This window comes from Rhipicephalus microplus, chromosome 9 (assembly GCF_043290135.1).
Source record: "Rhipicephalus microplus isolate Deutch F79 chromosome 9, USDA_Rmic, whole genome shotgun sequence".
In the NCBI taxonomy this organism is placed as follows: Eukaryota; Metazoa; Arthropoda; class Arachnida; order Ixodida; family Ixodidae; genus Rhipicephalus; species Rhipicephalus microplus.
In genome coordinates, this window is record NC_134708.1 from 103,149,062 (window position 1) to 103,169,234 (window position 20,173).

General features: G+C 44.2%; 1 protein-coding gene across 12 annotated transcripts in view; it reads left to right on the forward strand.

The window, feature by feature from the left end:
• The window catches only part of LOC119163114 (XK-related protein 6), a 145,082-nt gene extending 125,807 nt beyond the window's left edge, over positions 1–19,275 (forward strand). For 8 of the 12 annotated variants that reach the window (XM_075874197.1, XM_075874198.1, XM_075874191.1 and 5 more), the window contains 3 exons: positions 1,289–1,425; positions 1,488–1,566; positions 1,886–8,692. In XM_075874197.1, coding sequence (XP_075730312.1) covers positions 1,289–1,425; positions 1,488–1,566; positions 1,886–2,677 — 1,008 coding nt within the window. In that variant the 3' untranslated portion in view covers positions 2,678–8,692. Of the gene's footprint in view, positions 1–1,288; positions 1,426–1,487; positions 1,567–1,885; positions 8,693–12,247; positions 12,493–13,038; positions 13,555–19,132 lie in introns of those variants that run through there. The other 4 variants (XM_075874200.1, XM_037415048.2, XM_075874193.1 and 1 more) reach the window with 3 other exon arrangements.
• The last annotated feature ends 898 nt before the right edge of the window (positions 19,276–20,173 follow it).

The window sequence follows — 20,173 nt, forward strand, 5'->3', positions numbered from 1 at the left end:
CGGCTTCTGTACAGATCCCTGTAGAACTCCTCTGGCAGCTTGACTATCCTATCAGTTTTCCTCACGACATTGTCTTCTTTGTCTTTAATGCATACATCCTATTTTTGCCTATGCACAAGATTGCCTTCGCAGCTTTTAGGATTTCGCAGCTATTTAAAATCTGCTCGATTCTCTTCATGTTATACCTTGTGATGTCGGCTACTTTACGCCTAATGATTGTATTCGAAAGCTCCAGTAGCTCAATTTCGTCAGCTGCCTTTAGCGTTTTTTTGTTTTTTCGTTTTTTAATGAGATTTGTCGTCTCCTGAGATAGTTTGTCGGTGTCCTGTCTAGTGACTGTATCTCCAACTCCCACTGCGCACTTTTTAATGATGCTAGTAAGATTATCGTTCATTGTGTTCACGCTAACGTCGATTAACTTGCTTAGTCACGAACCTTTTCAGAATTGTTAGTCTACATTGTCTACTTTCCTTTTCACCACTTGCTCATTATTTGGCTTCTTGCGTGTCAAGTTATGCTTTACCCTTTTTTAAATCTAGGCGAATAATGTGCTCTTACTATTCTATGGTCCCTGCATCGAATCTACCAACTACTTCTACATCCTGTACAATTCTTGGGTGTGCATACAGAATGAAGTCTATTTCGTTTTTAGTTTCGCCATTAAGACTTGTTTACCTGCACTTGCGGTTAGCTCGTTTTTTTGGAAGGTTTTCAAGATTCGCAAGCTGTTGCTTTCTGCAGACTCCACTAATAAGTCCTCTCTGGAATTTCTACAGCCGATACAGTACTCTCCGACAGCATATTCTCCGGCCTGTTTTTTTGCCAATGCTGGCAATAAAGTCACCCATCAGAATAGTATACTGTGACTATATGAATGGCTGACTCTACGTCTTCATAGAAGCGTTCAACCAAGCGATAGTCATGGCTTCATGTAAATGCCTACACCTGTACCCTGTTTATCTTGTATCTTTCGTTAAACATAATTATGGTTTTTTCAACGCTCTCACTGATGCTGTAGTATTCCTACTTGTTGCCAGCAGTATTATTCTGTATAAGAAACCCCACCTCCAGTTATTTTTTGCCAAATAATTCACGGTAGCATAGGACGTGTCCGTTCCTCATCCTAACTACGCTGATTACATCCTGTTGAATACCCTTTGATTTCTCGAATAGGACAGCTAAGCTAGCTTCACTAGATAGCGTTCAAGCGTTGAAGGTAGACAAGTTCAGATTTCAGCGGTAGCTTGTCTGAACACAGAGATTTTTAGCACCCTTCGCTGTGCCGCAGGTCTGCCCAGTGCCTTGGACAGTTGCTTCGCAGCCGCTGGGGACTGAAGGCCAAGGCTTAACCCATTATTGCCCCTTGTTGCATATCTGCAACACCCATGTCCGTGCCCTGCCGATTGCAAGGATCCTAATGCACCGGTATAAGTTGTTCATACTATTTTATTTTGAGGGTTCTTCGTTCCACGCAGTACATTTTTCAGCCACTTGGGGGCCACATTCGTCGTATCTGCAGTTTTCAAAATGGCAGCATCCATGTCGTCGTCGAGCTCCGCAAACAAGGTACTGTAAATATTTTTTTATGAGCCCTCAAGTTAACCTGCGCTGCTTTTTTTTACTGAATGTGTGTTCGAAGCACTCTTGACAGTAATCTAGAATCCAAAATTTAGTTTTTTGCTTGCTCTGTTCGAGAAATAATTTTTTGCACGTGGTGTGTTGCACATATGCAACAGTGGACACTAAATGCCACAATTTTCATTGTTGCAAATATGCAACATGGCTTTTCTGCTTAAAACGCGTCTTACATATCGTGACACGCATTCGTTTGGAGTGTGTGAACGGATGTTTGTTTGCTAATTTTGCTGTTTTAACAATTTTTCAGGGACATACTGCAATTTCAACCTCAACATTCTATTCTGTTCTAAAAGAGAGGCCGAAGCGTTTTGTTCATGCAAACCTGCTGGATGCTATCGACCCTAATGAGAGCGATTTTTCCGCTGATAAAAAAAGTGACGAAAAAGTGTCTGGAGACAGCAGTGATGAAGGAGATGCCATCCAAACTGAGGTAAAAGAAGCTGAGGAAGAGGTTGCTACCTCGACGGATGCGCCTTCTGTAGATCGGACACCGCGGAGCATGAAAAGGCGGTACACATGGGTGAAGAAGGATTTTGATATCGAGGCAGGTAGTTTCGAGAACAACTTTCCGCTGCCACCTGCAGAGCCGCTGAGTGCAGTGGAATACTTTGACGTGTTTGTTTCTCGATCCATGCTAAAGGCTGTCGTCGATGAAAGCAATAAGTACTACTTTCAAAAACATGGAACCACTCTAAACCTCACCGTAGAAAAACTTACACCTGTGCTGGGCATGTTTTTCAGGATGGGACTTGTAAACATGCACAGGGTTCGTGCGCATTGGGAAAATGAAAGTAGATATGAATTAGTAGCCCAGGTAATGTCCCATAACAGATTCGAAAAGATCACAAGCCACCTGCATTTTTTCGATAATGAAGCGGCCAATGACAAAGTAAAAGAAGACAAATGCTGGAAAGTGCGCCCATGGCTCAGTTCCTTGCGCAGCAACATGGTTGTCTTGCCCCAAGAAAAAAAAATCTGCAGTGGACGAAATCTTGATCCCTTTCTGTGGGCGGTGTTACGTTCGTCAGTACATGCCTAATAAACCAAAGAGTAAATGGGGTCTAAAACTTTGGGGACGTTCCGGGGAATCAGGTCTGTGTTATGATTTTGATGTCTACCAGCGCTGCAACAAAGGTTTTTATGGCAGCCAGGGTGGCTACCAGCTTGGGTTGGGAGCTGCTGTCGTGCTCCAGCTGTGTTCCAGCCTACCGAAGCGCGACGACAACCTAGTCGTCGCTGATAACTTCTTCACAGGCCCTCAGCTTGTAGAGGAGCTTTCAAGTATGGGAATTTTCTATATTGGTACGGTTCGTGAAAACAGACTGAGCTGCAGCAAGTTGATGGAGGAGAAATTGTTGAAAAAGCAAGGTCGGGGCACCTGTGATACTTCAGTCACTTTGTGTGACCAAAAGACAAAGGCAGCAGCGAAGTGGCATGACAACCGCACTGTTACTCTTCTTTCGAACTGCATTGGTGCTGACTCGCTTACATCAGTCAAAAGGTGGGACAGCAAGGAGAAAAAGCACATTTTTGTCGATTGTCCAGCGATCATTCCTTCCTACAACAAATCAATGGGTGGCATGGATCTTCTTGACAAAATGGGCTTCTCCTATCGCTTTTCTAACTAGTCTAAACGCTGGTATATATATTTGTTTTGGCACGCGCTCAAAATATTAGCTGTTAATGCATGGTTCATGCACAAGAAAATTCTCCAGCAGCACAAACGGCCGCCTACATCCTTGAGAGAATTCCTCTCTGAGCTCGAAACAAGTCGGATCTTACTCAACAAACGACCACCGGGGCGCCCTTCGATTCAGAATGACACACCATTCAAGATAGTGTGCCTAAATGTCCCCCGGGATGTCAGAAGAGACAGCAAGGAGCACTGGCCCACATGGAATGCAAAACAGAACCGCTGTAAGGCATGCCCAGGAGGGTACACCTATGTTTCGTGTGCCAAGTGTAAGGTGATGTTGTGTTTCAACAAAGACCGTAACAGTTTTGTTAGTCTTCACCAGTAGGCACCAAACAGCTATGCTTCAGTTTTGTGCTTTTTTCAATTTGAAAATTCGCCAAAATAATTGGTGGCAATAAAAAGTTTTTTTTCACTTGGTTTGGCCTCCATTTTATACACTACTGCCCATTGTTGCACATATGCAACATCCCATTAATAATTTACAGACTATATCTTCAAGTTTTTTATTGAACATTTGTACTCCTAGTGACTCTAAGATCATGGCCAAGAAATATTTTGAAGTTTGAAAAAATGTTTCTCATACTGGGAATTATTGGGTTAATTACTGTAGCCTTGGAAGGTAGTGGCGAAGTACTGCACCAGGGTGGCCAACCTTGCACTGGTGACGAAGTGCGTTAGTGGTAGGTGGTCGCCAGTGATTCCGCACCCCACACCACTTATTTTTTCTTCCAACAATTCTCTTATCACGCGTTGTAATTAAACAGGCATGGTTAGGCATCGGCATGAATTCGAGCCGAATTTCATCATCTCGATCTAGGCTGCTGTGCTATCTATAAGCATGTGTTTTCTAGCACTTTCTTAGCACTGTAGAACAACACTTGAGCACCCATCAGTACTGAACTTTATCTGACTTCTAGTTCACGCGGCCTTTTTCCTGAACCATTTGAAATTAAAAAAGAAACACGAACTCGTGCGGTTTCGAACTTCTGAACTTGCGATCTTAGGCCGGCGTGTTGCACTGGATTACCATCCCTTTCCCCAGTCTACCTTTTCCCGACTCCTCCCATTCCCACATAAACCTGACAATGTTGCTTCCAAAGCGTCCTCAATATCGGAGCTTTGCTCACTTCGAGGGGCAACACTGCCACTTCCCGCCAACTGGCGGGCCGCGCACACCTGTTTTATGAAAGAATCGGCCACTACTCTATCATTACCACGTTGAGCGTATATGACACGGGGAGGACGGCCGGAGTGCATGAAAATTTAAGGTGAAGAGCTTCCTATTGCCAAACGTTGATGGTGTTAGAAAGGGTCCCGCCTGCACTAGATTTCGTTTTATCAATTGTTGGCCGAAGACGGCGTTTAGTAGGTGTAAACATTCATTGTGCATTAGACGCGTAAGCGTGGACCTATTGTTGACTTGTGCTAGTTTTTCAGCACGCGTCTTCATTGTGAGCTAAAAAATGGCAGCTTATCCACGGAGTGAATGATGGATAGTGGGGTGAAGCATCCCATCCATCCGTCCATTTGTTCTTGCTTCCGTCCATCCATGCGTGCGTCTGTGCGGCCGCCCGTGCGTCCATCCGCCCGTCCGTGCGTGCGTCTGTTCATCTGTCCGCACGTTCATCTGTACGTCCGTCCCTGCTTTCCTTTATACATTTGCTCTTGCGTCCGTCCATGCGTCCATCCGTCCGTGCAGTTATCCGTGCGTCCGTCCATGCATCTGCCTGTGTGTCCGTTCGTCCACCTATTCAACACTACAAGTACCACCATCTCGCATCTTTTCATTATATATTCTTCATATAGAAGCACCACCATCCAGCGGACATTCCAAGGACTGAACTAGAGGAGGCACACGCACACTTTCTTACGGCTTGCGCTTTGTGTCTACTTCCCACCTTTAACCACATCGAGTTCATGGTATATACTAGTTCACTTTATTCATGGCACTGCGGCCCAACGCTCGCTAAAGCTTTCTGAAACCTAGGAGGTCACTCCCAGCGAGTATAACGTAGCAACCCTTTCTTGTCTTCTCTGTGTTGTTGGACAATGAAAAATTCGCAACGTGCGCGGTAACTAAAAGCCAAATTCTCCTGTCTCTCATTCACCCTTAGCAGCTATTGGCATGTACATTGAGCACTATCTTTTATTGTTCAACAACACACAGAAAAAATCTCTCACCGACACCACCTTGGAGGTCAAAATGTTATACTTGTTACACACTACTACAACGGCTACGAGGGATGAACGGGTGCCGCTATAAGGAGCTTCGCCCCTAAAAATAAACTTTTCCAAGACACTTCCACTCACCGTATGTTCTTCAACAGCTGCGGGATCATTATATGTTATGACTACTATCCGACGTGTTTTGCTTGGGGCTGATATAACGGGTGCCATTGTATACAGCCGCGATGGCACGCATTTTAAACTATTGAGATACTGTAATTCGTCCGTGCTGCAGTATGTTGCTTTGTCTTACGTAACGATCGCAAAGTTCAAATTTACGTGAAGGTGTTTATGCAGTCCGCTGCGTGATATTTGAGCTGGGGTTTTATTTCACACGCAACATAGGTTGACTGATGCAGCCCGCATTCCTGCATTCTGAAGTGTTCATTAAACTTGAGCTCCATTCAAACAAATTCAGGGCTTTTCACGGCCGAATCTTCCTACCTCAAGAAGTGGGATCCTCCTATTGAAATGTCGGCGTGCCTGTCTGAGGCACTTCCACTGTTCCTGATTATCCCACTGTGTTGTTTCCATCTGTCGGCTCCCATCTACATTTTAAACTTCTACCTCAAGTAGGTTCTCCAATAAAAGAGTTGAAAGCTTGTTACCACAAGCCTAGATTTAGTAACAGGAGCTGTTACTAACTTTTTTGGGCACTAACATTCTTTTGTGACCTTTTTCTACGTATGTTTGCAGAAGTGTAAACGCACAACGATTGTTTTGCGCACTGTTATTAACTTCTTTCCATGCACCTTTATAACAAGGCGGTATCACGCTGAGTAGACATAACATATTTTTTGTATGAACATTTGCCTAAATGTCCTACGCTACATTACACCGAGCACATATTCTTAACATCTAGTACTTAATATAAATGTATACTGTGTAAACAAACAAGCAAGTGTAGCATAGTTATCCCAGAACATAGGCGCCCATCAACCCCATTTGCGTTGCCTAAACGTAGGAACATACCAAGAAGCACTCACAAGCTGAACGGGTCGCGTGGAGTTATCGTTGCGTATCAGTGTGGTGCCGAGAGTCACCTGGGTCTAGCAATACAAGCTAATGCCTTGCGTTGAGTGATGCAAACGTCATTACATTCGTACGAAGTTTCTTGCCTTGCGCCGCTTTCTAGTACTGGAAATAATTAGCTCCTTACCTTTTCATCTAATATTTAACGTTATTAGGCTAATCGTAGATTTAATTACTAGTATGTACATCTGGCTCCTGACTGCAGTTCACTGTCTACTTCTATGTCAATTTACTAGAGTTTCAATTACTACCCTAAAATGCCAATAATATAGGATACACTCTTGAAGGCAGCGCCTTTCTATTCTTTGGCATGCGAAAAAAACTCTCAATAACAAAATTAACTACAAAATCCGGCTGGCGTGTGGCTGTTCATATGAGAAGTTACGGTGAAAAGGTAGCCCATATATGGCGTTCCTTGAAGTACTTGCTGATAAAAAGCACAAAGAGAAAATTTCACCGAAGTGAGAATAAGGTGTCCTACCATGCTTCAGAAATTTTCACGTCCTTTGCTGGGTTTCGAGCGATGTTTTATGGTTTTTTCAGAAACCTGCGACGCGATGGCAACAAATGGCCCTTCGCTACCGCAAAGGCGACACCAAACCCAGTCGTCGTCACTCGAAAATCAAGGGCATTGGGGTGGGCCTTAAAGCTTTGCATTCGCAAGAAGCGACCACATGGTTGGTGCGAGCAGTTTCGTGACCTTCGCTCAGTGTGTGCTTGCCAGCTGGGATGTCTTTACACTCGCACCGTTTGCGAACTCCCCGGTGGCGTACGGATAAAAAAAGACAGGGAATGTGCTGCGCTCAGAGAGTAGAATAACAATACTGTGCGCGGCAGTGGGTGAGGGGAAGAAGAGTGAGCGAAGATGGCTAAAGGTGGTTGCCATAACAATGAAAAACAAAAGAAAGATATCCAACGGGCAAGGAAGTGTCAGGTGTCGATTAAAGGTACTGCAGCGGTCAAAGGCAGGGGGTGCCTCTGTTACGCAGGGGAAAAAAAGAATTCTGAGTTTTACGACTGAAGTTGGGGGGTGTTTATTACGTGAGTGTGTTTATTTACACGAGTAAATACCGTATATTGTGCAACAAAATATGTACCACTATCAATGAAATCAATATTTACTTGTTATCATTGTCTCCAGGGTAGTCTTCATTCAACTGAATGCAAGTTTGGAAGCGCTTTACCGTTACTTGTTGAGCCTCCATTGTATGTTTGGCCCAAAACTACTCAATATCATTGAGAAACGTGGCATTTTAGGCCGTCCATCACTAAAATATTTATATTTGCTAAAGAATGTGATTTAGCTCAAAACACCTACCAAGTGGCCGTGAAACTCTACAAGTGCCTCAGTGGAAAAAAAAAAAGCCTGAATACGCTTCCTATAAGACAAACTAGAACTCTGGTACGACTGCTTATGGCAAAGTTTTGTCAAAACTTATGTTCAAGACAATAAAAACATATCAGCATGTTAGAAAAAGCATTATGCAAAGCATATGATCTAGATCATTATTGAGCAAACTATTGGTACACTGGGACACAGTAACTCATTCTCATGTAAATTAGAGCAAGCAAGCGCATATAACCACTACAACAACTATCAACGAACATGTTATGTACACAACTAATAAGATAATTTATCACAAGTATTGACCTCCTTTGAATGATAGTATGGACAAGCGGCCCATAAGAAACTTTTACGGCTGGTGCACAGTAGAGTGCGTAGCAGTGATTCGGACACATTGTGCACTTATTGGTTCAACAAAATAGGTGAGCACTTCAACAAACATTTCTGAGGAGTCTTTCATGAAAGTACATTCGCTCTTAAGCACACCACTTATTGGATTTATGCTTAATTTTACTACTCAGAAGCTAACTGCTCTCAATTAGAACAGTTTTTCATTCAACAGTGCAGTCGAAATCACCTAAAAGTTTACCGGTTTTAACAACATATCGGTTATAACACTAAAAGAGCTGCTGCACTCTCAACTTTTGTATGTTTTTATGGTGAAATAGTGTGTTTATTATAATGTACTCGTGCCTGATCACCATTTAAAAATCGATTCTGAATATTGGTTGTCCATGCTGAAAGATCTGTGAACGCAAAAAATTGAAAAGAATAAAGGAGAGAAACCGACAAATTCAACCGATACCCACATACCTAAGGTACCACAACGCCTCTTCGCATTTAAAATATGTTTCACCGCAAAGCCAACTTTTGAAAGCTGGCTACGGCACGGGAGTGGTGGTTTATGGCTTTTGTTAATGCCAGTTCGGAAATGCAATTTGATTGATTGATTGATTTGTGAGGTTTAACGTCCCAAAACCACGATATGATTATGAGAGACAACGTAGTGGGGGGCTCCGGAAATTTCGACCACCTGGGGTTCTTTAACGTGCACCCAAATCTGAGCACAGGGGCCTACAACATTTCCGCCTCCATCGAAAATGCAGCCGCCACAGCCGGGATTTGATCCCGCAACCTGCGGGTCAGCAGCCAAGTACCGTAGCCACTAGACCACCGCAGCGGGGTCGGAAATGCAATTTGAATACAGTCCTAGCGTCCGAAACTTCAGACGTTGTCACACAATGGCTCTGTGGCGTTTGTGGCGCTCCTGTGAAAGAAAGCGTTCAAATTTTCAAGCATGCCCGATAAACCAGCAGCATTTTCATCCTTATCTCTGGTGTCTTTTGACATGCCCCATTTGACAGTGGAGTTTTCTCACAATAACCAGCCACCCGACGATTTCCATTTTTCCGTGCTACCCGTATATAGCAATTACCAAGTATAACAATAAAACTTTTATGGCACTTAGGTATTGTTTCAAATGGGTTCGACTGTTTAACTATTACTAGACAACACAACCCTCTTGAAATTATTGAAAACTAATAGAATATTTTGTTCTACCATCTTCTATGTCATATTTCATTACAATGTCACACGACAAGAAGCCTTGCTTGGCCTGAAATAGGTTCAGCAATAGCCGCGCCTAATACTTGGGTTCAACTGTTTAACTCTAACTGGACAACTGAACCCTCTTCAAGTTATTGAAAAATATTAGAACACTTTGTCAAAGCAGCTTCTATGTTATTATTTCATTACAAAGCCACACGTCAAGACGCCTTTTTTTGGCCTGAAAGAGGTTCAGGAACAGTCGCGCCTGCTACTTGGGACGTCCAATTGCCATTTGTATAACAACATAAGGCAGTGTATGCCTATCATAGTAGCAAATTAAATATGCCAATCTCTACATTTTCATGCCTACCGTTTTACTATACTGTATGAAATATGACACTTTCTTAACTTTTGCAAGTCAGCTCTTTAAATGCTACCACTTTTGCTAAAAACGTTACTTCTTTAAGATATTATGTAAAAGGCCTGTTATGCACAAAAACCACTTGCACTGTTTAGGGCCGTGATTCTGCAATGGCGATCAACAACACGCGGCTACTGCCCATTCCTTGACTTCATCAGGCTGAGCCTGACAAGGAATTGAACCCCTATATCCGTCCCCTTTCTAATCCTCATGTACATGTAAAAGTACTTTCATTTGCAGGAAAATTACATGTAATCCAAAGTAGTACATAAGGGCACATCAAACGCACTAACTGATGTGTTCCTTCAGGTACTGGCGCTTAGTACTTTTTATGCCCTCCGTTCATATGTAAGCATATTATATAGAAAGCTTCCAAATGATTTAGCGCACTTACATCTATCTATCTATCTATCTATCTATCTATCTATCTATCTATCTATCTATCTATCTATCTATCTATCTATCTATCTATCTATCTATCTATCTATCTATCTATCTATCTATCTATCTATCTATCTATCTATCTATCTATCTATCCATCTATCTATCTATCTCTCTATCTATCTCATAAAGTTTCCCACAATACTTACTAGAGGGAACTCTGGCGCTAGTGTCTATGGGAGCTGCAACACACGGCGTTTCAGCGAGCATAAGAATGATGGGTAGTACACACATTTGTCTAAACTTCGTACTTGTGGCCTGCTTTTGGCTCCGTGTGTGTTCGTGTGGCTTGAAGCTGTTTTCTCATGAAACAAAAATCGGCAAATGTTCAGCGATTGCGCTTCGTCACCCTAATTTTTTTAATTACCTTTCCAAATTGGGTCACGAAGTTTAAAGGGTTGAATCTTTCTTTCAAAACAAAATCGAAACACAGCAATAAATGAAGCCGCAAGTACGATTCGCCGCCCGCAAGTACGCAGACTAGGCAAATGTATGTACTACCCATCATTCCCATGGTCGCTGAACGATCGCAGCGCCAGAGTGCCCTCTAGTTAATTTTGAGAAACTCTATGATCTATCTATCTAGCCGCTTACGTTTGGGTGCTCTCGTGGTCACCCCCATAGCCTGGCGTGAACCAAAATTAGCATGGGAGGGTCAGATGGTTTGACAAATATGACGCGCTGGTCAAGACATCAATAATGTCACAATCCTGCCACGTACGTCGTCGAACACTTCCTGTCATACAGTGGCACATACTCACGGGTGAATATGTGCCGCTTGTAAGCGGTTATGTGCCACAGGTGATTGACACTTGGTACCTACCCAGGAACGACGAGAACACAGATGGGCAGCTTTAATGCGTGAGCGTTAAGCAATACCTGACATCGGTATCATCGACCCAATGAAGGCATAGAATAAATTTCAGTGTTAAGACAAACCTGACATAGGCAGTGTTGGCCACCCGACGAATGCAAATAATTAATTTCAGGGTCCCAGCAGAAATCTAACCCGAGAATCCCGCGTGGCAGTCAAGCATTCTACCACAGATTTACGCCAGGTCTCAGAAATACTTTTCAAATAGACGCCAATCTTGGTGAAACGTTAATAGTGGTTGTAGTGCTGCCTACCTAATTTTTTATACATTACATATGTACTCCTTTCGTACAGCCGTCCCGTCGGACTAACGTCAATTGTGGTGAGGTGCCGTGTGCTGAAATTGATTTAAGTAGCAGTGTCAAGGGCCAGCATCCTCGCGAGCATCAGCGCTTCATATTAGCTTATTAGCTTCTGGTGTTGCTAAAACGCATTTCCAGCTGACATCGTTGTGCAAGTAGAAAACTGGCTCTATAAAAATCTACAAATCTTCAATATATGTCTCTGCTTGCTACGTTTGTACATATATTTAGCGTCATTTCATGACGTGTCGCTCAAAAAACAATGCAACACAGTCAACTTCCCTCCGTGTGCTTCGCATAAAGTTGATTCGCAGGTACGTGAGACCTGCCGAATTTTTTTTTCGACACAAGCTTTCAGCGCAGTTTTTATACTTTCTAAAGTAGTGACCTGACGATAAAGACCAATGCTCTTTAGTTTGATGCTTCAGGTGAAGAAATGAGAGAAAAAAACAGCTCATTCAAAAAGGAAGAAAAGAAAGTGGTTAGGCATGGATACTATTATAAAAATGGCCAGAGAGCTAAAAGTCGTAGGAGGCTAGACACTGTCAGACCGACGGACGGACGGGCGGACGCACGCACAGACAGAGAGACAGACAGACAGACAGACATACAGACAGACAAATAGATAGATAGATAGAAAGATAGATAGATAGATAGATACGCTCAAAGTCGCCAAAGGTGAGACACCATTGTTTCGCATTTAACAGCCCGTGAAATTCTGCAGGAACTGGGTATTCAGGTGTCCGAGACGACTGCGAAGCGTCACTCCGCAGAAGCTGGCCTAAGAATGAGGGTGGCCTGCCACAAGCCTCTGCTGCAAAAACCAAACCATGCGAAATGGCTGCAATTTGCAAGGGACCACGAACCATGGACCACTTCTGACTGGGAGAAGGTTGTTTTCACCGGCGAGACCTCATTCACGACCAGGTGGAACCTGAGGCAAGAAGCGTGGCGTCCAGAAAACAGTCGGTATGTGATGTTTATTTTTTAAAATAATAATAACTCAAAAATGTTTAAAAACCCCTACCCGACAATTGCAATTTTTGTCCACTTTTTGTTATTGTAATGTTTTATATCGTGTTTACAAAATAAAGTATTTGATATTGAAGGCGTGGTGTAGTTACGCTCACTTGCGTTATTATAAGGCTGTGTTTGGTTTTATCACTGCCAATGTTATCGTCGTCTGTATTAGTTGATATATAAAGTATGTTTGGTATATCCTGAATATATAGACACGGAAAAGGTGGCAGTAGGTTAACTGCTGCCAAAGACAGTGGCACACCGCCAGCCGAAATACTGTCTCGTAATGAGATAATACAAATAACTATAAGTTTGATGGCATCGCAACCTGAATAAACATAAATTAGTATTTATGATAGACACGAATAGACCTTAATACAATGCACGCTATGTAGCCCAACGGAATTACATATTGTTGGCGTGAGTGTAGTGTATTCGACATAACTAAACTGTCTGTTGATTTGAGGTGAATGGGCTAATGATGCTTCTGAACAGTTACAGCCCCAAATACCCCCTGGAAGTGGCGGCAAGTGACCGTTCAGCAGTGTTCGTGTGGGGTCTTGTGACCAAAGAAGGACTTGGTCCGCTAGTCCTCATAAAGGACACATACACATCTGAGTGCTACTGCTCGATCCTGGACGACGTGATGGTGCCTTACTTGTCCGAAGGTCCATTCCCAGAAGGCGATTACATCTTACAGCAAAACAACTCGCCTGTTCACAGATCCCGAAAGGTAACAACGTTTTTAGAGAATCGTGGCATCAACATCCTCAGCTGGCCACCCCAGTCGCCAGACCTTAACATCATAGAGAGTGTGTGGGACCTCATGAAAACTGCACTACAGAGTCGGTCTCTACACGGAGTCTCTGCTGACGATCTCTGGGAAGCCATAAACGAGGAGTGGGAGCGGCTGAGAAGCGACAGGTCACTGACAGCTGACTTGTATAACTCGCTGCCTTCAATAATGGCAGCTGTTGTCACAGCAAATGAGGAAGCTACAAGGTAAGACAGGTGTGTCATAACATTAAATTTCAGTTCTGTTTTCTTGGTACTCGAGACAAAAGAAAATGTTTCGTATTATATTGCGATAGCAATATTATTGGCACTGCCGCCTGGATTTTGCCGCCGGCGTCACCTTCACTCACTATGCATGAGTAGGTATCTATATATATGTAAGCACAAGAAATAAAATTAATCCAGAAAAGGAATTCGCCACGCGGAACCGAACTTCCGACCTCTTAGTCGTGAGTGCGAAGCGTTAACCGCTGGGCTATGTAAAAGCACCTCCTCTAACGATCAAACGGCAAGCTATTTATATATACCGCTTACAGCTGCTGACGGGTATCTCTGGGGGAACTATTGTGTTTTCAGCATTACCAGCAAGATGGCGCAATGAGCAGGCTCATAGTAAAGGTCGGAGCCCAGCTCGCTGCGATGCGCGCACAACTCCCCCGCGTGCTTTGCTCCGCGGATGTAAGGGGCCTTACAGGCGTCAGACACCGGAGTTTCGTGGACACGCAGCGCCACTTGTCGACGCAGTTTCGATTAGTGCAAAGCCTGGCTAAGGTACTCGGCTGCTGACCCGCAGGTCGCGGGTTCGATTCCCGGCTGCGGCGGCCGCATTTCCGAAGGAGGCGGAAATGTTGTAGGCCCGTGTGCTCAGATTTGGGCGCACGTTAAAGAACCCCAGGTGGTCGAAATTTCCGGAGCCCTCCACTACGGCGTCTCTCATAATCATATGTTGGTTTTGGGACGTTAAACCCCACAAATCAATCAATCAATTAGTGCAAAGCCCGACTCTCGTGCACTGTTTTCTGCGCAACCAAGTGACAATAAAGCATACGCAACAACGATTCAGCTAAATATTATTTGTATTTGCGCAGTGAACACTTAAAAAAAAGAGTTACGAATTCCTCTCCGCTAGTCGGACGCGTCACTGAACCACCATAAAGTGCTTGCGCATTCACTTGCCAGAACAACGACGAGAAGAAGAGCAGACGCAACCACTCCGCGCTCTAAAAAAACCTTCCCCAGTTGACGCGACTGTTTTATTGCGAATGGCCATGGACGTGAACGATTTCCGTTTTGCGGATTTCTGCAACTTTTACGAAGCAGAACGGTGATAACGCAGGATACGAGCCGTCCCAAACGTGTTGGTAAGCGAATTACTTGCGTTCTCCACAGCGAGCCTCATGAGATAGCGTGATTAAAAGTGATATGATAATGCGCCCTATCGTTACCACGGAGAACCGTGGTAACCTTGATCATTAGGTTAAAAGGGGCCCTCTAACGCTTGAAAACATCGGTGCCGACTGCATATGTCGTAGTTGCGCTCGTCAGAACTACTGCGATCGTAAATGACGTCAGAAGGTTGCCGCCGTATAATTGAATAAATATAACCTAAAATAGATCGCGGCATTGCACCAAAATACAGAATAATATTGAATAAATTTTCTCATTAGCATGGTTTTTCACTCAAAACGACAGAGAATAAAGCTCTCCGACTTTTCCAGCTTGAAAACCACCAAGCTGGCCAAAGAATTTGCCGAACGCACTGTGCTGGAGGACACGCGCTGGCGACGCTCCAGGCACCTTTATTTGAAGAAAGTAAAAGAAAAAGTGTTATTGAGTTGATATATATACGCAATTCCAAAAAAAACAGATCAGTAAAGTTACAAAGCAATATAAAAGCGTTCACGAGCTGGTTTGTTTCGCAAGTGTTGTTCCGTCTTGAAGTACTACATTGTTTGTCACCATCGCGACAGCGTCCTTAATATGCTGGAAGTAACGGCCAATATGTCATTTGAGCTTCATGTACGGTAGGGCTTTCAGATAATTTCATTGAGACTTCCGATGTCAGAGAGCGAGGGAAATACGGTAAGGTGAGCCCAAAAAATTGAGTTGAAAGTAAGCATTCATATCATTGTGTTTTGATATTTTTACGCTAAATTACTTTGCACTGCGCTGCCGTACTTAAGCCACTTATCTTTTAAGCCGTCAGTGTACGCAATCAGCTATAAAAACATGTTAAACTATAAAGTCGTGAAAAGTATTGAAGGGCCCCTTTTACAGAGCCTCTGATTACGGTGCGCGCTGTGAAAACGTAAACAGCTAACGCACGCCATAAATAGAGAGTTTTAGTACTGCGTACGCTGCATACGTGGCTGCGTTGCGTACATAAGGACGCCACGTTCTGCGTAGTGCGCATGTGCAGACGGCAACGCGCACGTATCGCATCACGTACGCAGCTGCTACGTACGCACGCATGATATGCGTGCGTGCGTACGTATGCGGTGATCGCGCCGCTCTCGAACAAGTTCGTGATAGCGCGAGACTTCATTTTGCAAAATGGCGGCATGAAGGCAAGCACCGACTGGCTCTGTGGCCTAAAATATGGCCATAATCTGGCTATTACACTTGGATTTGCTCATATTGGCTGTTGACAACACGTGCTTCTATTTTGATCTACCAGATGGCGCAACACGCTTCACGCTCGTTACGTACGCGGGTACTACGGCGTACTAAAAGCCGATTAGGGGCAAACGACGCCACGTAACGCAAGGCACTTGCGTGATGCGAACGTAGCACCATTCTGCACTACTAAAACTTTTTAATGTCACACGCGCCGTGACCACCGACAATCATAAGTGGTCGCCACTACGCAGCGTTACGCATGTGGGGCTTTGAATGCTCTAAGTACCTACATTAACCATGGAATGTGAACACGTACGTCGCACAGGTAAATCACAAAATTATCGCGACCGCAATCAGTTTTTTTTTTGCCTCTTGTCTCCGCAATTGCCAGAGCTATCTCGGAGGCCTCGGTTTTGCCTTTCGTTATTCACTGAGAAAGTGGACACCATTTTCGATGGAGGCGGAACTGTTGTAGGCCCGTGTGCTCAGATTTGGGTGCACGTAAAGAACCCCAGGGGATCGAAATTTCCGGAGCCCTCCACTACGGCGTCTCTCATATTCATACGGTGGTTTTGGAACGTTAAACCCCACATATCAATCAATCAATCACAAAGTGGACAGGCATCTATCCCTATTTGCAGTATATTAAAGCGGAAGACAGCCGTCAACTTAGCACTCTAGCAACAGTTCAACGCACAAATGTGATGGATGATTGATTGATTGATTGATTTGTGGGGTTTAACGTCCCAAAACCACCATATGATTATGAGAGACGCCGTAGTGGAGGGCTCCGGAAATTTTTGACCACCTGGGGTTCTTTAACGTGCACCCAAATCTGAGCACACGGGCCTCGACATTTCCGCCTCCATCGGAAATGCAGCCGCCGCAGCCGGCATTTGAACCCGCGACATGCGGGTCAGCAGCCGAGTACCTTAGCCACTAGACCACCACGGCGGGGCTACAGAAAGTGAGAGATCGGTAGAGAATGCAGCTGCAAAGACGAAAATCATCAGGGTCATTCGTGCCGGATAAAGTGAACTTCGTACCACCTTGGTTCCTGAATACTGCTTTCTGGTCATGAAACTCCCGCATCGCTCAATGGTGGCTCTTCGTACGCAGTCCGCACATTCCGCACCGCGGCGCCGACTTAGATAGAGGGGCGAGGCAGCCGGCTCGGCCGCCTGCTTTGCTAGCATCCATTAGCGGAGTGCATGAGTGGAGTGGTGGTGGTTGTGCGAAATACCCTCGATTTTTTTGGCTTTCGGGGTCACATCATATTGACAATGACGCCGAACACTTGCTGCGCGCCGGATTGTTGCTTTCATTACAAGGGCACCATCAAAAAAGTTTCCTTGTGCTGTTTCATAGCCAACGCAGAAAAACGCGACAAATGAAATCAAGGAACGCTCGGGTGTGTGAAAAACATTTTGACGTCAGTGACATTGTATGTGCGGACGTGTGCACAGTGAAGGGAATCAGTTTCGCTGCCCCGAGAACGATCAATACTGGTGGAAGCACCGTATCAAGTATTTTCGAAGGTTTGCATTTTTACCTCTCCAAATTAAAACAGCGTTCACGTGCAACACAGATGGTCCGCGTCTCCTCTTGAAAACGCAGGATCTCTTTGAACATAAAGAATCCGCTGTTGATTAGGTAAATATTTGAATAGCAGCCATCATTGCTGCTTGTGGAATGTTTGTGCATCGTAAACGTGCTGAATGTCGTTTAGTCTTCTGATGCTAATGACAAGCGCGTCCGGTCGTATGATATAGAAAGAACTTTTATTCTGCTTTTTGTGTTACATTTATTTTGAAATTTCTCGCTCTGGTCCTCGTGATATTGCGAAATACAGTTCAGATTTATACCTTAGCAATTGTTTTTGAAGAAATACTGCTGGAGCCTGCTGAATGCACGCAGGACATGATCCATCCTTAGTCAATGAAGGACTGCATTTTGGATTACATTGGTGGCTATGTAGCAAAAAAGCTTTCTAATTTAAGCTTCAAGGACTGCCTCCAAACACTCACAAGCAACTCCCGAGAGCCAAGTACATTGACACAAATCAAGCGAAGAGGACTTTTGCAAGTGCTATCGGGGAAATCATTGCGGTCATTGCAAATTGTGGAAGAACATGTAGAAAAATGTGCACCGTGTACAAAATAGCTTGTGCCAGTGTTCACATGAACATTGCTGTGAACATCCTGGTGTACGACCGCACTTCTTCGGCCAGCCTTGGCTGTGGAGCACACTTCTTGAACACTACGGCAGAAATTCTACATTTTGTTATTATGTGCCGTCTGCATTTTTTTTTCGCGTTAGCAAAACAAACTGTTTAATGCTGGCGGATGCCGTTTCTCCTGCCAGGCCAAAGGAGGAAAGGCACCAGGAGCATACATTGTTTTCAATGTGTTTTATTGCGTCGATCACTTCATCTTCCAACTTTCAACCACACTTGATAAAATGCAGATTTGAATAAACTATGTGCCTGTGCTCATGGCAATTTACAATTCTTGAAGATTGTGAGGAATTTCAGCGAAAAAAAAACGTTACGTGCGTCCAGAACGCGGCTGCTCCGCCATCTCTCGCGCTAACTATGTTAACCTTTCAGTCATCTAGAACCAGTCACTGTTTTCTGTTTAAGACCAAAAGTGGCTATGCATGAATTCAGAAATATAGGAACGCTACGAATGCGCGTCACTTGACAGACGGAATCAGTTGAAACAGTGCCAGCAATCGAGGACTTAAGCAATTAGACAACCCGCATTATGGGTCACTTTGACAATACTAATAGCTGATATAATTTGTTAGCGAGAACACAGAGACGAAAAATATCAGAAGAAATGTTTTTAATCGGACACGGTTCCGCGAACGCGCTGCAGCCCTGCCAAGCGCGGCCGATCAATGCCCTCCTGCTTACGATGGCACCTCTTGTGGCTACTTTTGTCCGCATAGAAAAAAAGTGTTAAACACCATGGTACCACTGATCGTATCTTAGATTGCTCGTGAATGTACTTGGTCACTTTACCATCATGTGTACGCCCAAGTATAACGCATTTAGGCGTTTAATAACGAACGTTAAAGTGCTTTCATTGAACTCGATGTGATGCGATGCTCGCCTACACTTAAGCTGCAGCACACCGAGATAACTGAAACATCTTTTGCTTTGTACCCGCAGTTCGCTTTGATGAGCTTCCTACTTTTCCGAAGCGAAGTTGGATTGATGGAACAAGCTTTCCAGGTCCCCGATTTCAAGACACCGCACCTCAAGACCGACGAAACAACAGGGCCTATGCACGTTCGCTTGCGGATGGCTCCTTTAGCACTACCCATATACGGCCGGCGCGTCGATGGGGGCACTGGAAGCTGCCTTTTTTGCAGTGCCGCCTGAGCAGAGTCTGACGTCCTGCTGTGGTGGGGGAGAAATGTGCGCCTTCGACTTTGACCGGAACGATTGCGTTTAGTGGCCGGGCGCACAAAGCTCTCTGTGCAGGCCCCGTTTGCGGAAAGAGCGCACTTTTCAAACACAGAGAAGTAGCAATTGGCACACTTGTTAGTTCGCACTCATATCTGTAACTATGATTACGTTTTATGCATCGTTCTTGTTTAAACAGCGCATTAAGTGTCGAGGTGCAATCGTTGATAGTTGGCTCTCGTTATGTGTGGGTTGTTTTCGTGTGTCATTTGTGCGTGAACAGCGCGCTGCACGTTTCTATCTGCTCGCCGTCTTCAATGTCACATTCCAAGTTTCTACTATCGCATTTATTGTTTCGCCCTTGTGCAGACACTGACTTTTTGTGTTATCATATTGATATGTGTCACGGCATTTTGTGATCACTATTTTTATCTGACATATACATGTAATAAAATGTTTGCTAACGTATGATATTTTTTCTTCAAGTTTGTTTTTTTTTGCACGGCAACATCTCGCTCGCTGTCACGACGGCAAAGGTGAGTAAACGTTTCATGACATTAGAGCATAAAGTCCACATATACCTAAGCCAGAGTACTTTTTGTTCTTGGCCGACAGATGGTTGTATTCGAGGTAAGTGGGTCTCGACCTCGAAAGTTACTTCTTATTGCGTACACTTACACACTTTACAAAAATGAAAAATACAAACATTCCTTAACCTGAATGCATCGCTCTCACCTAGACATCTTTAGTTTTGTTCAAGCGCAACTGGTGTAAACGAATTGCGCGTCGAGCGAGTTGCAAAAG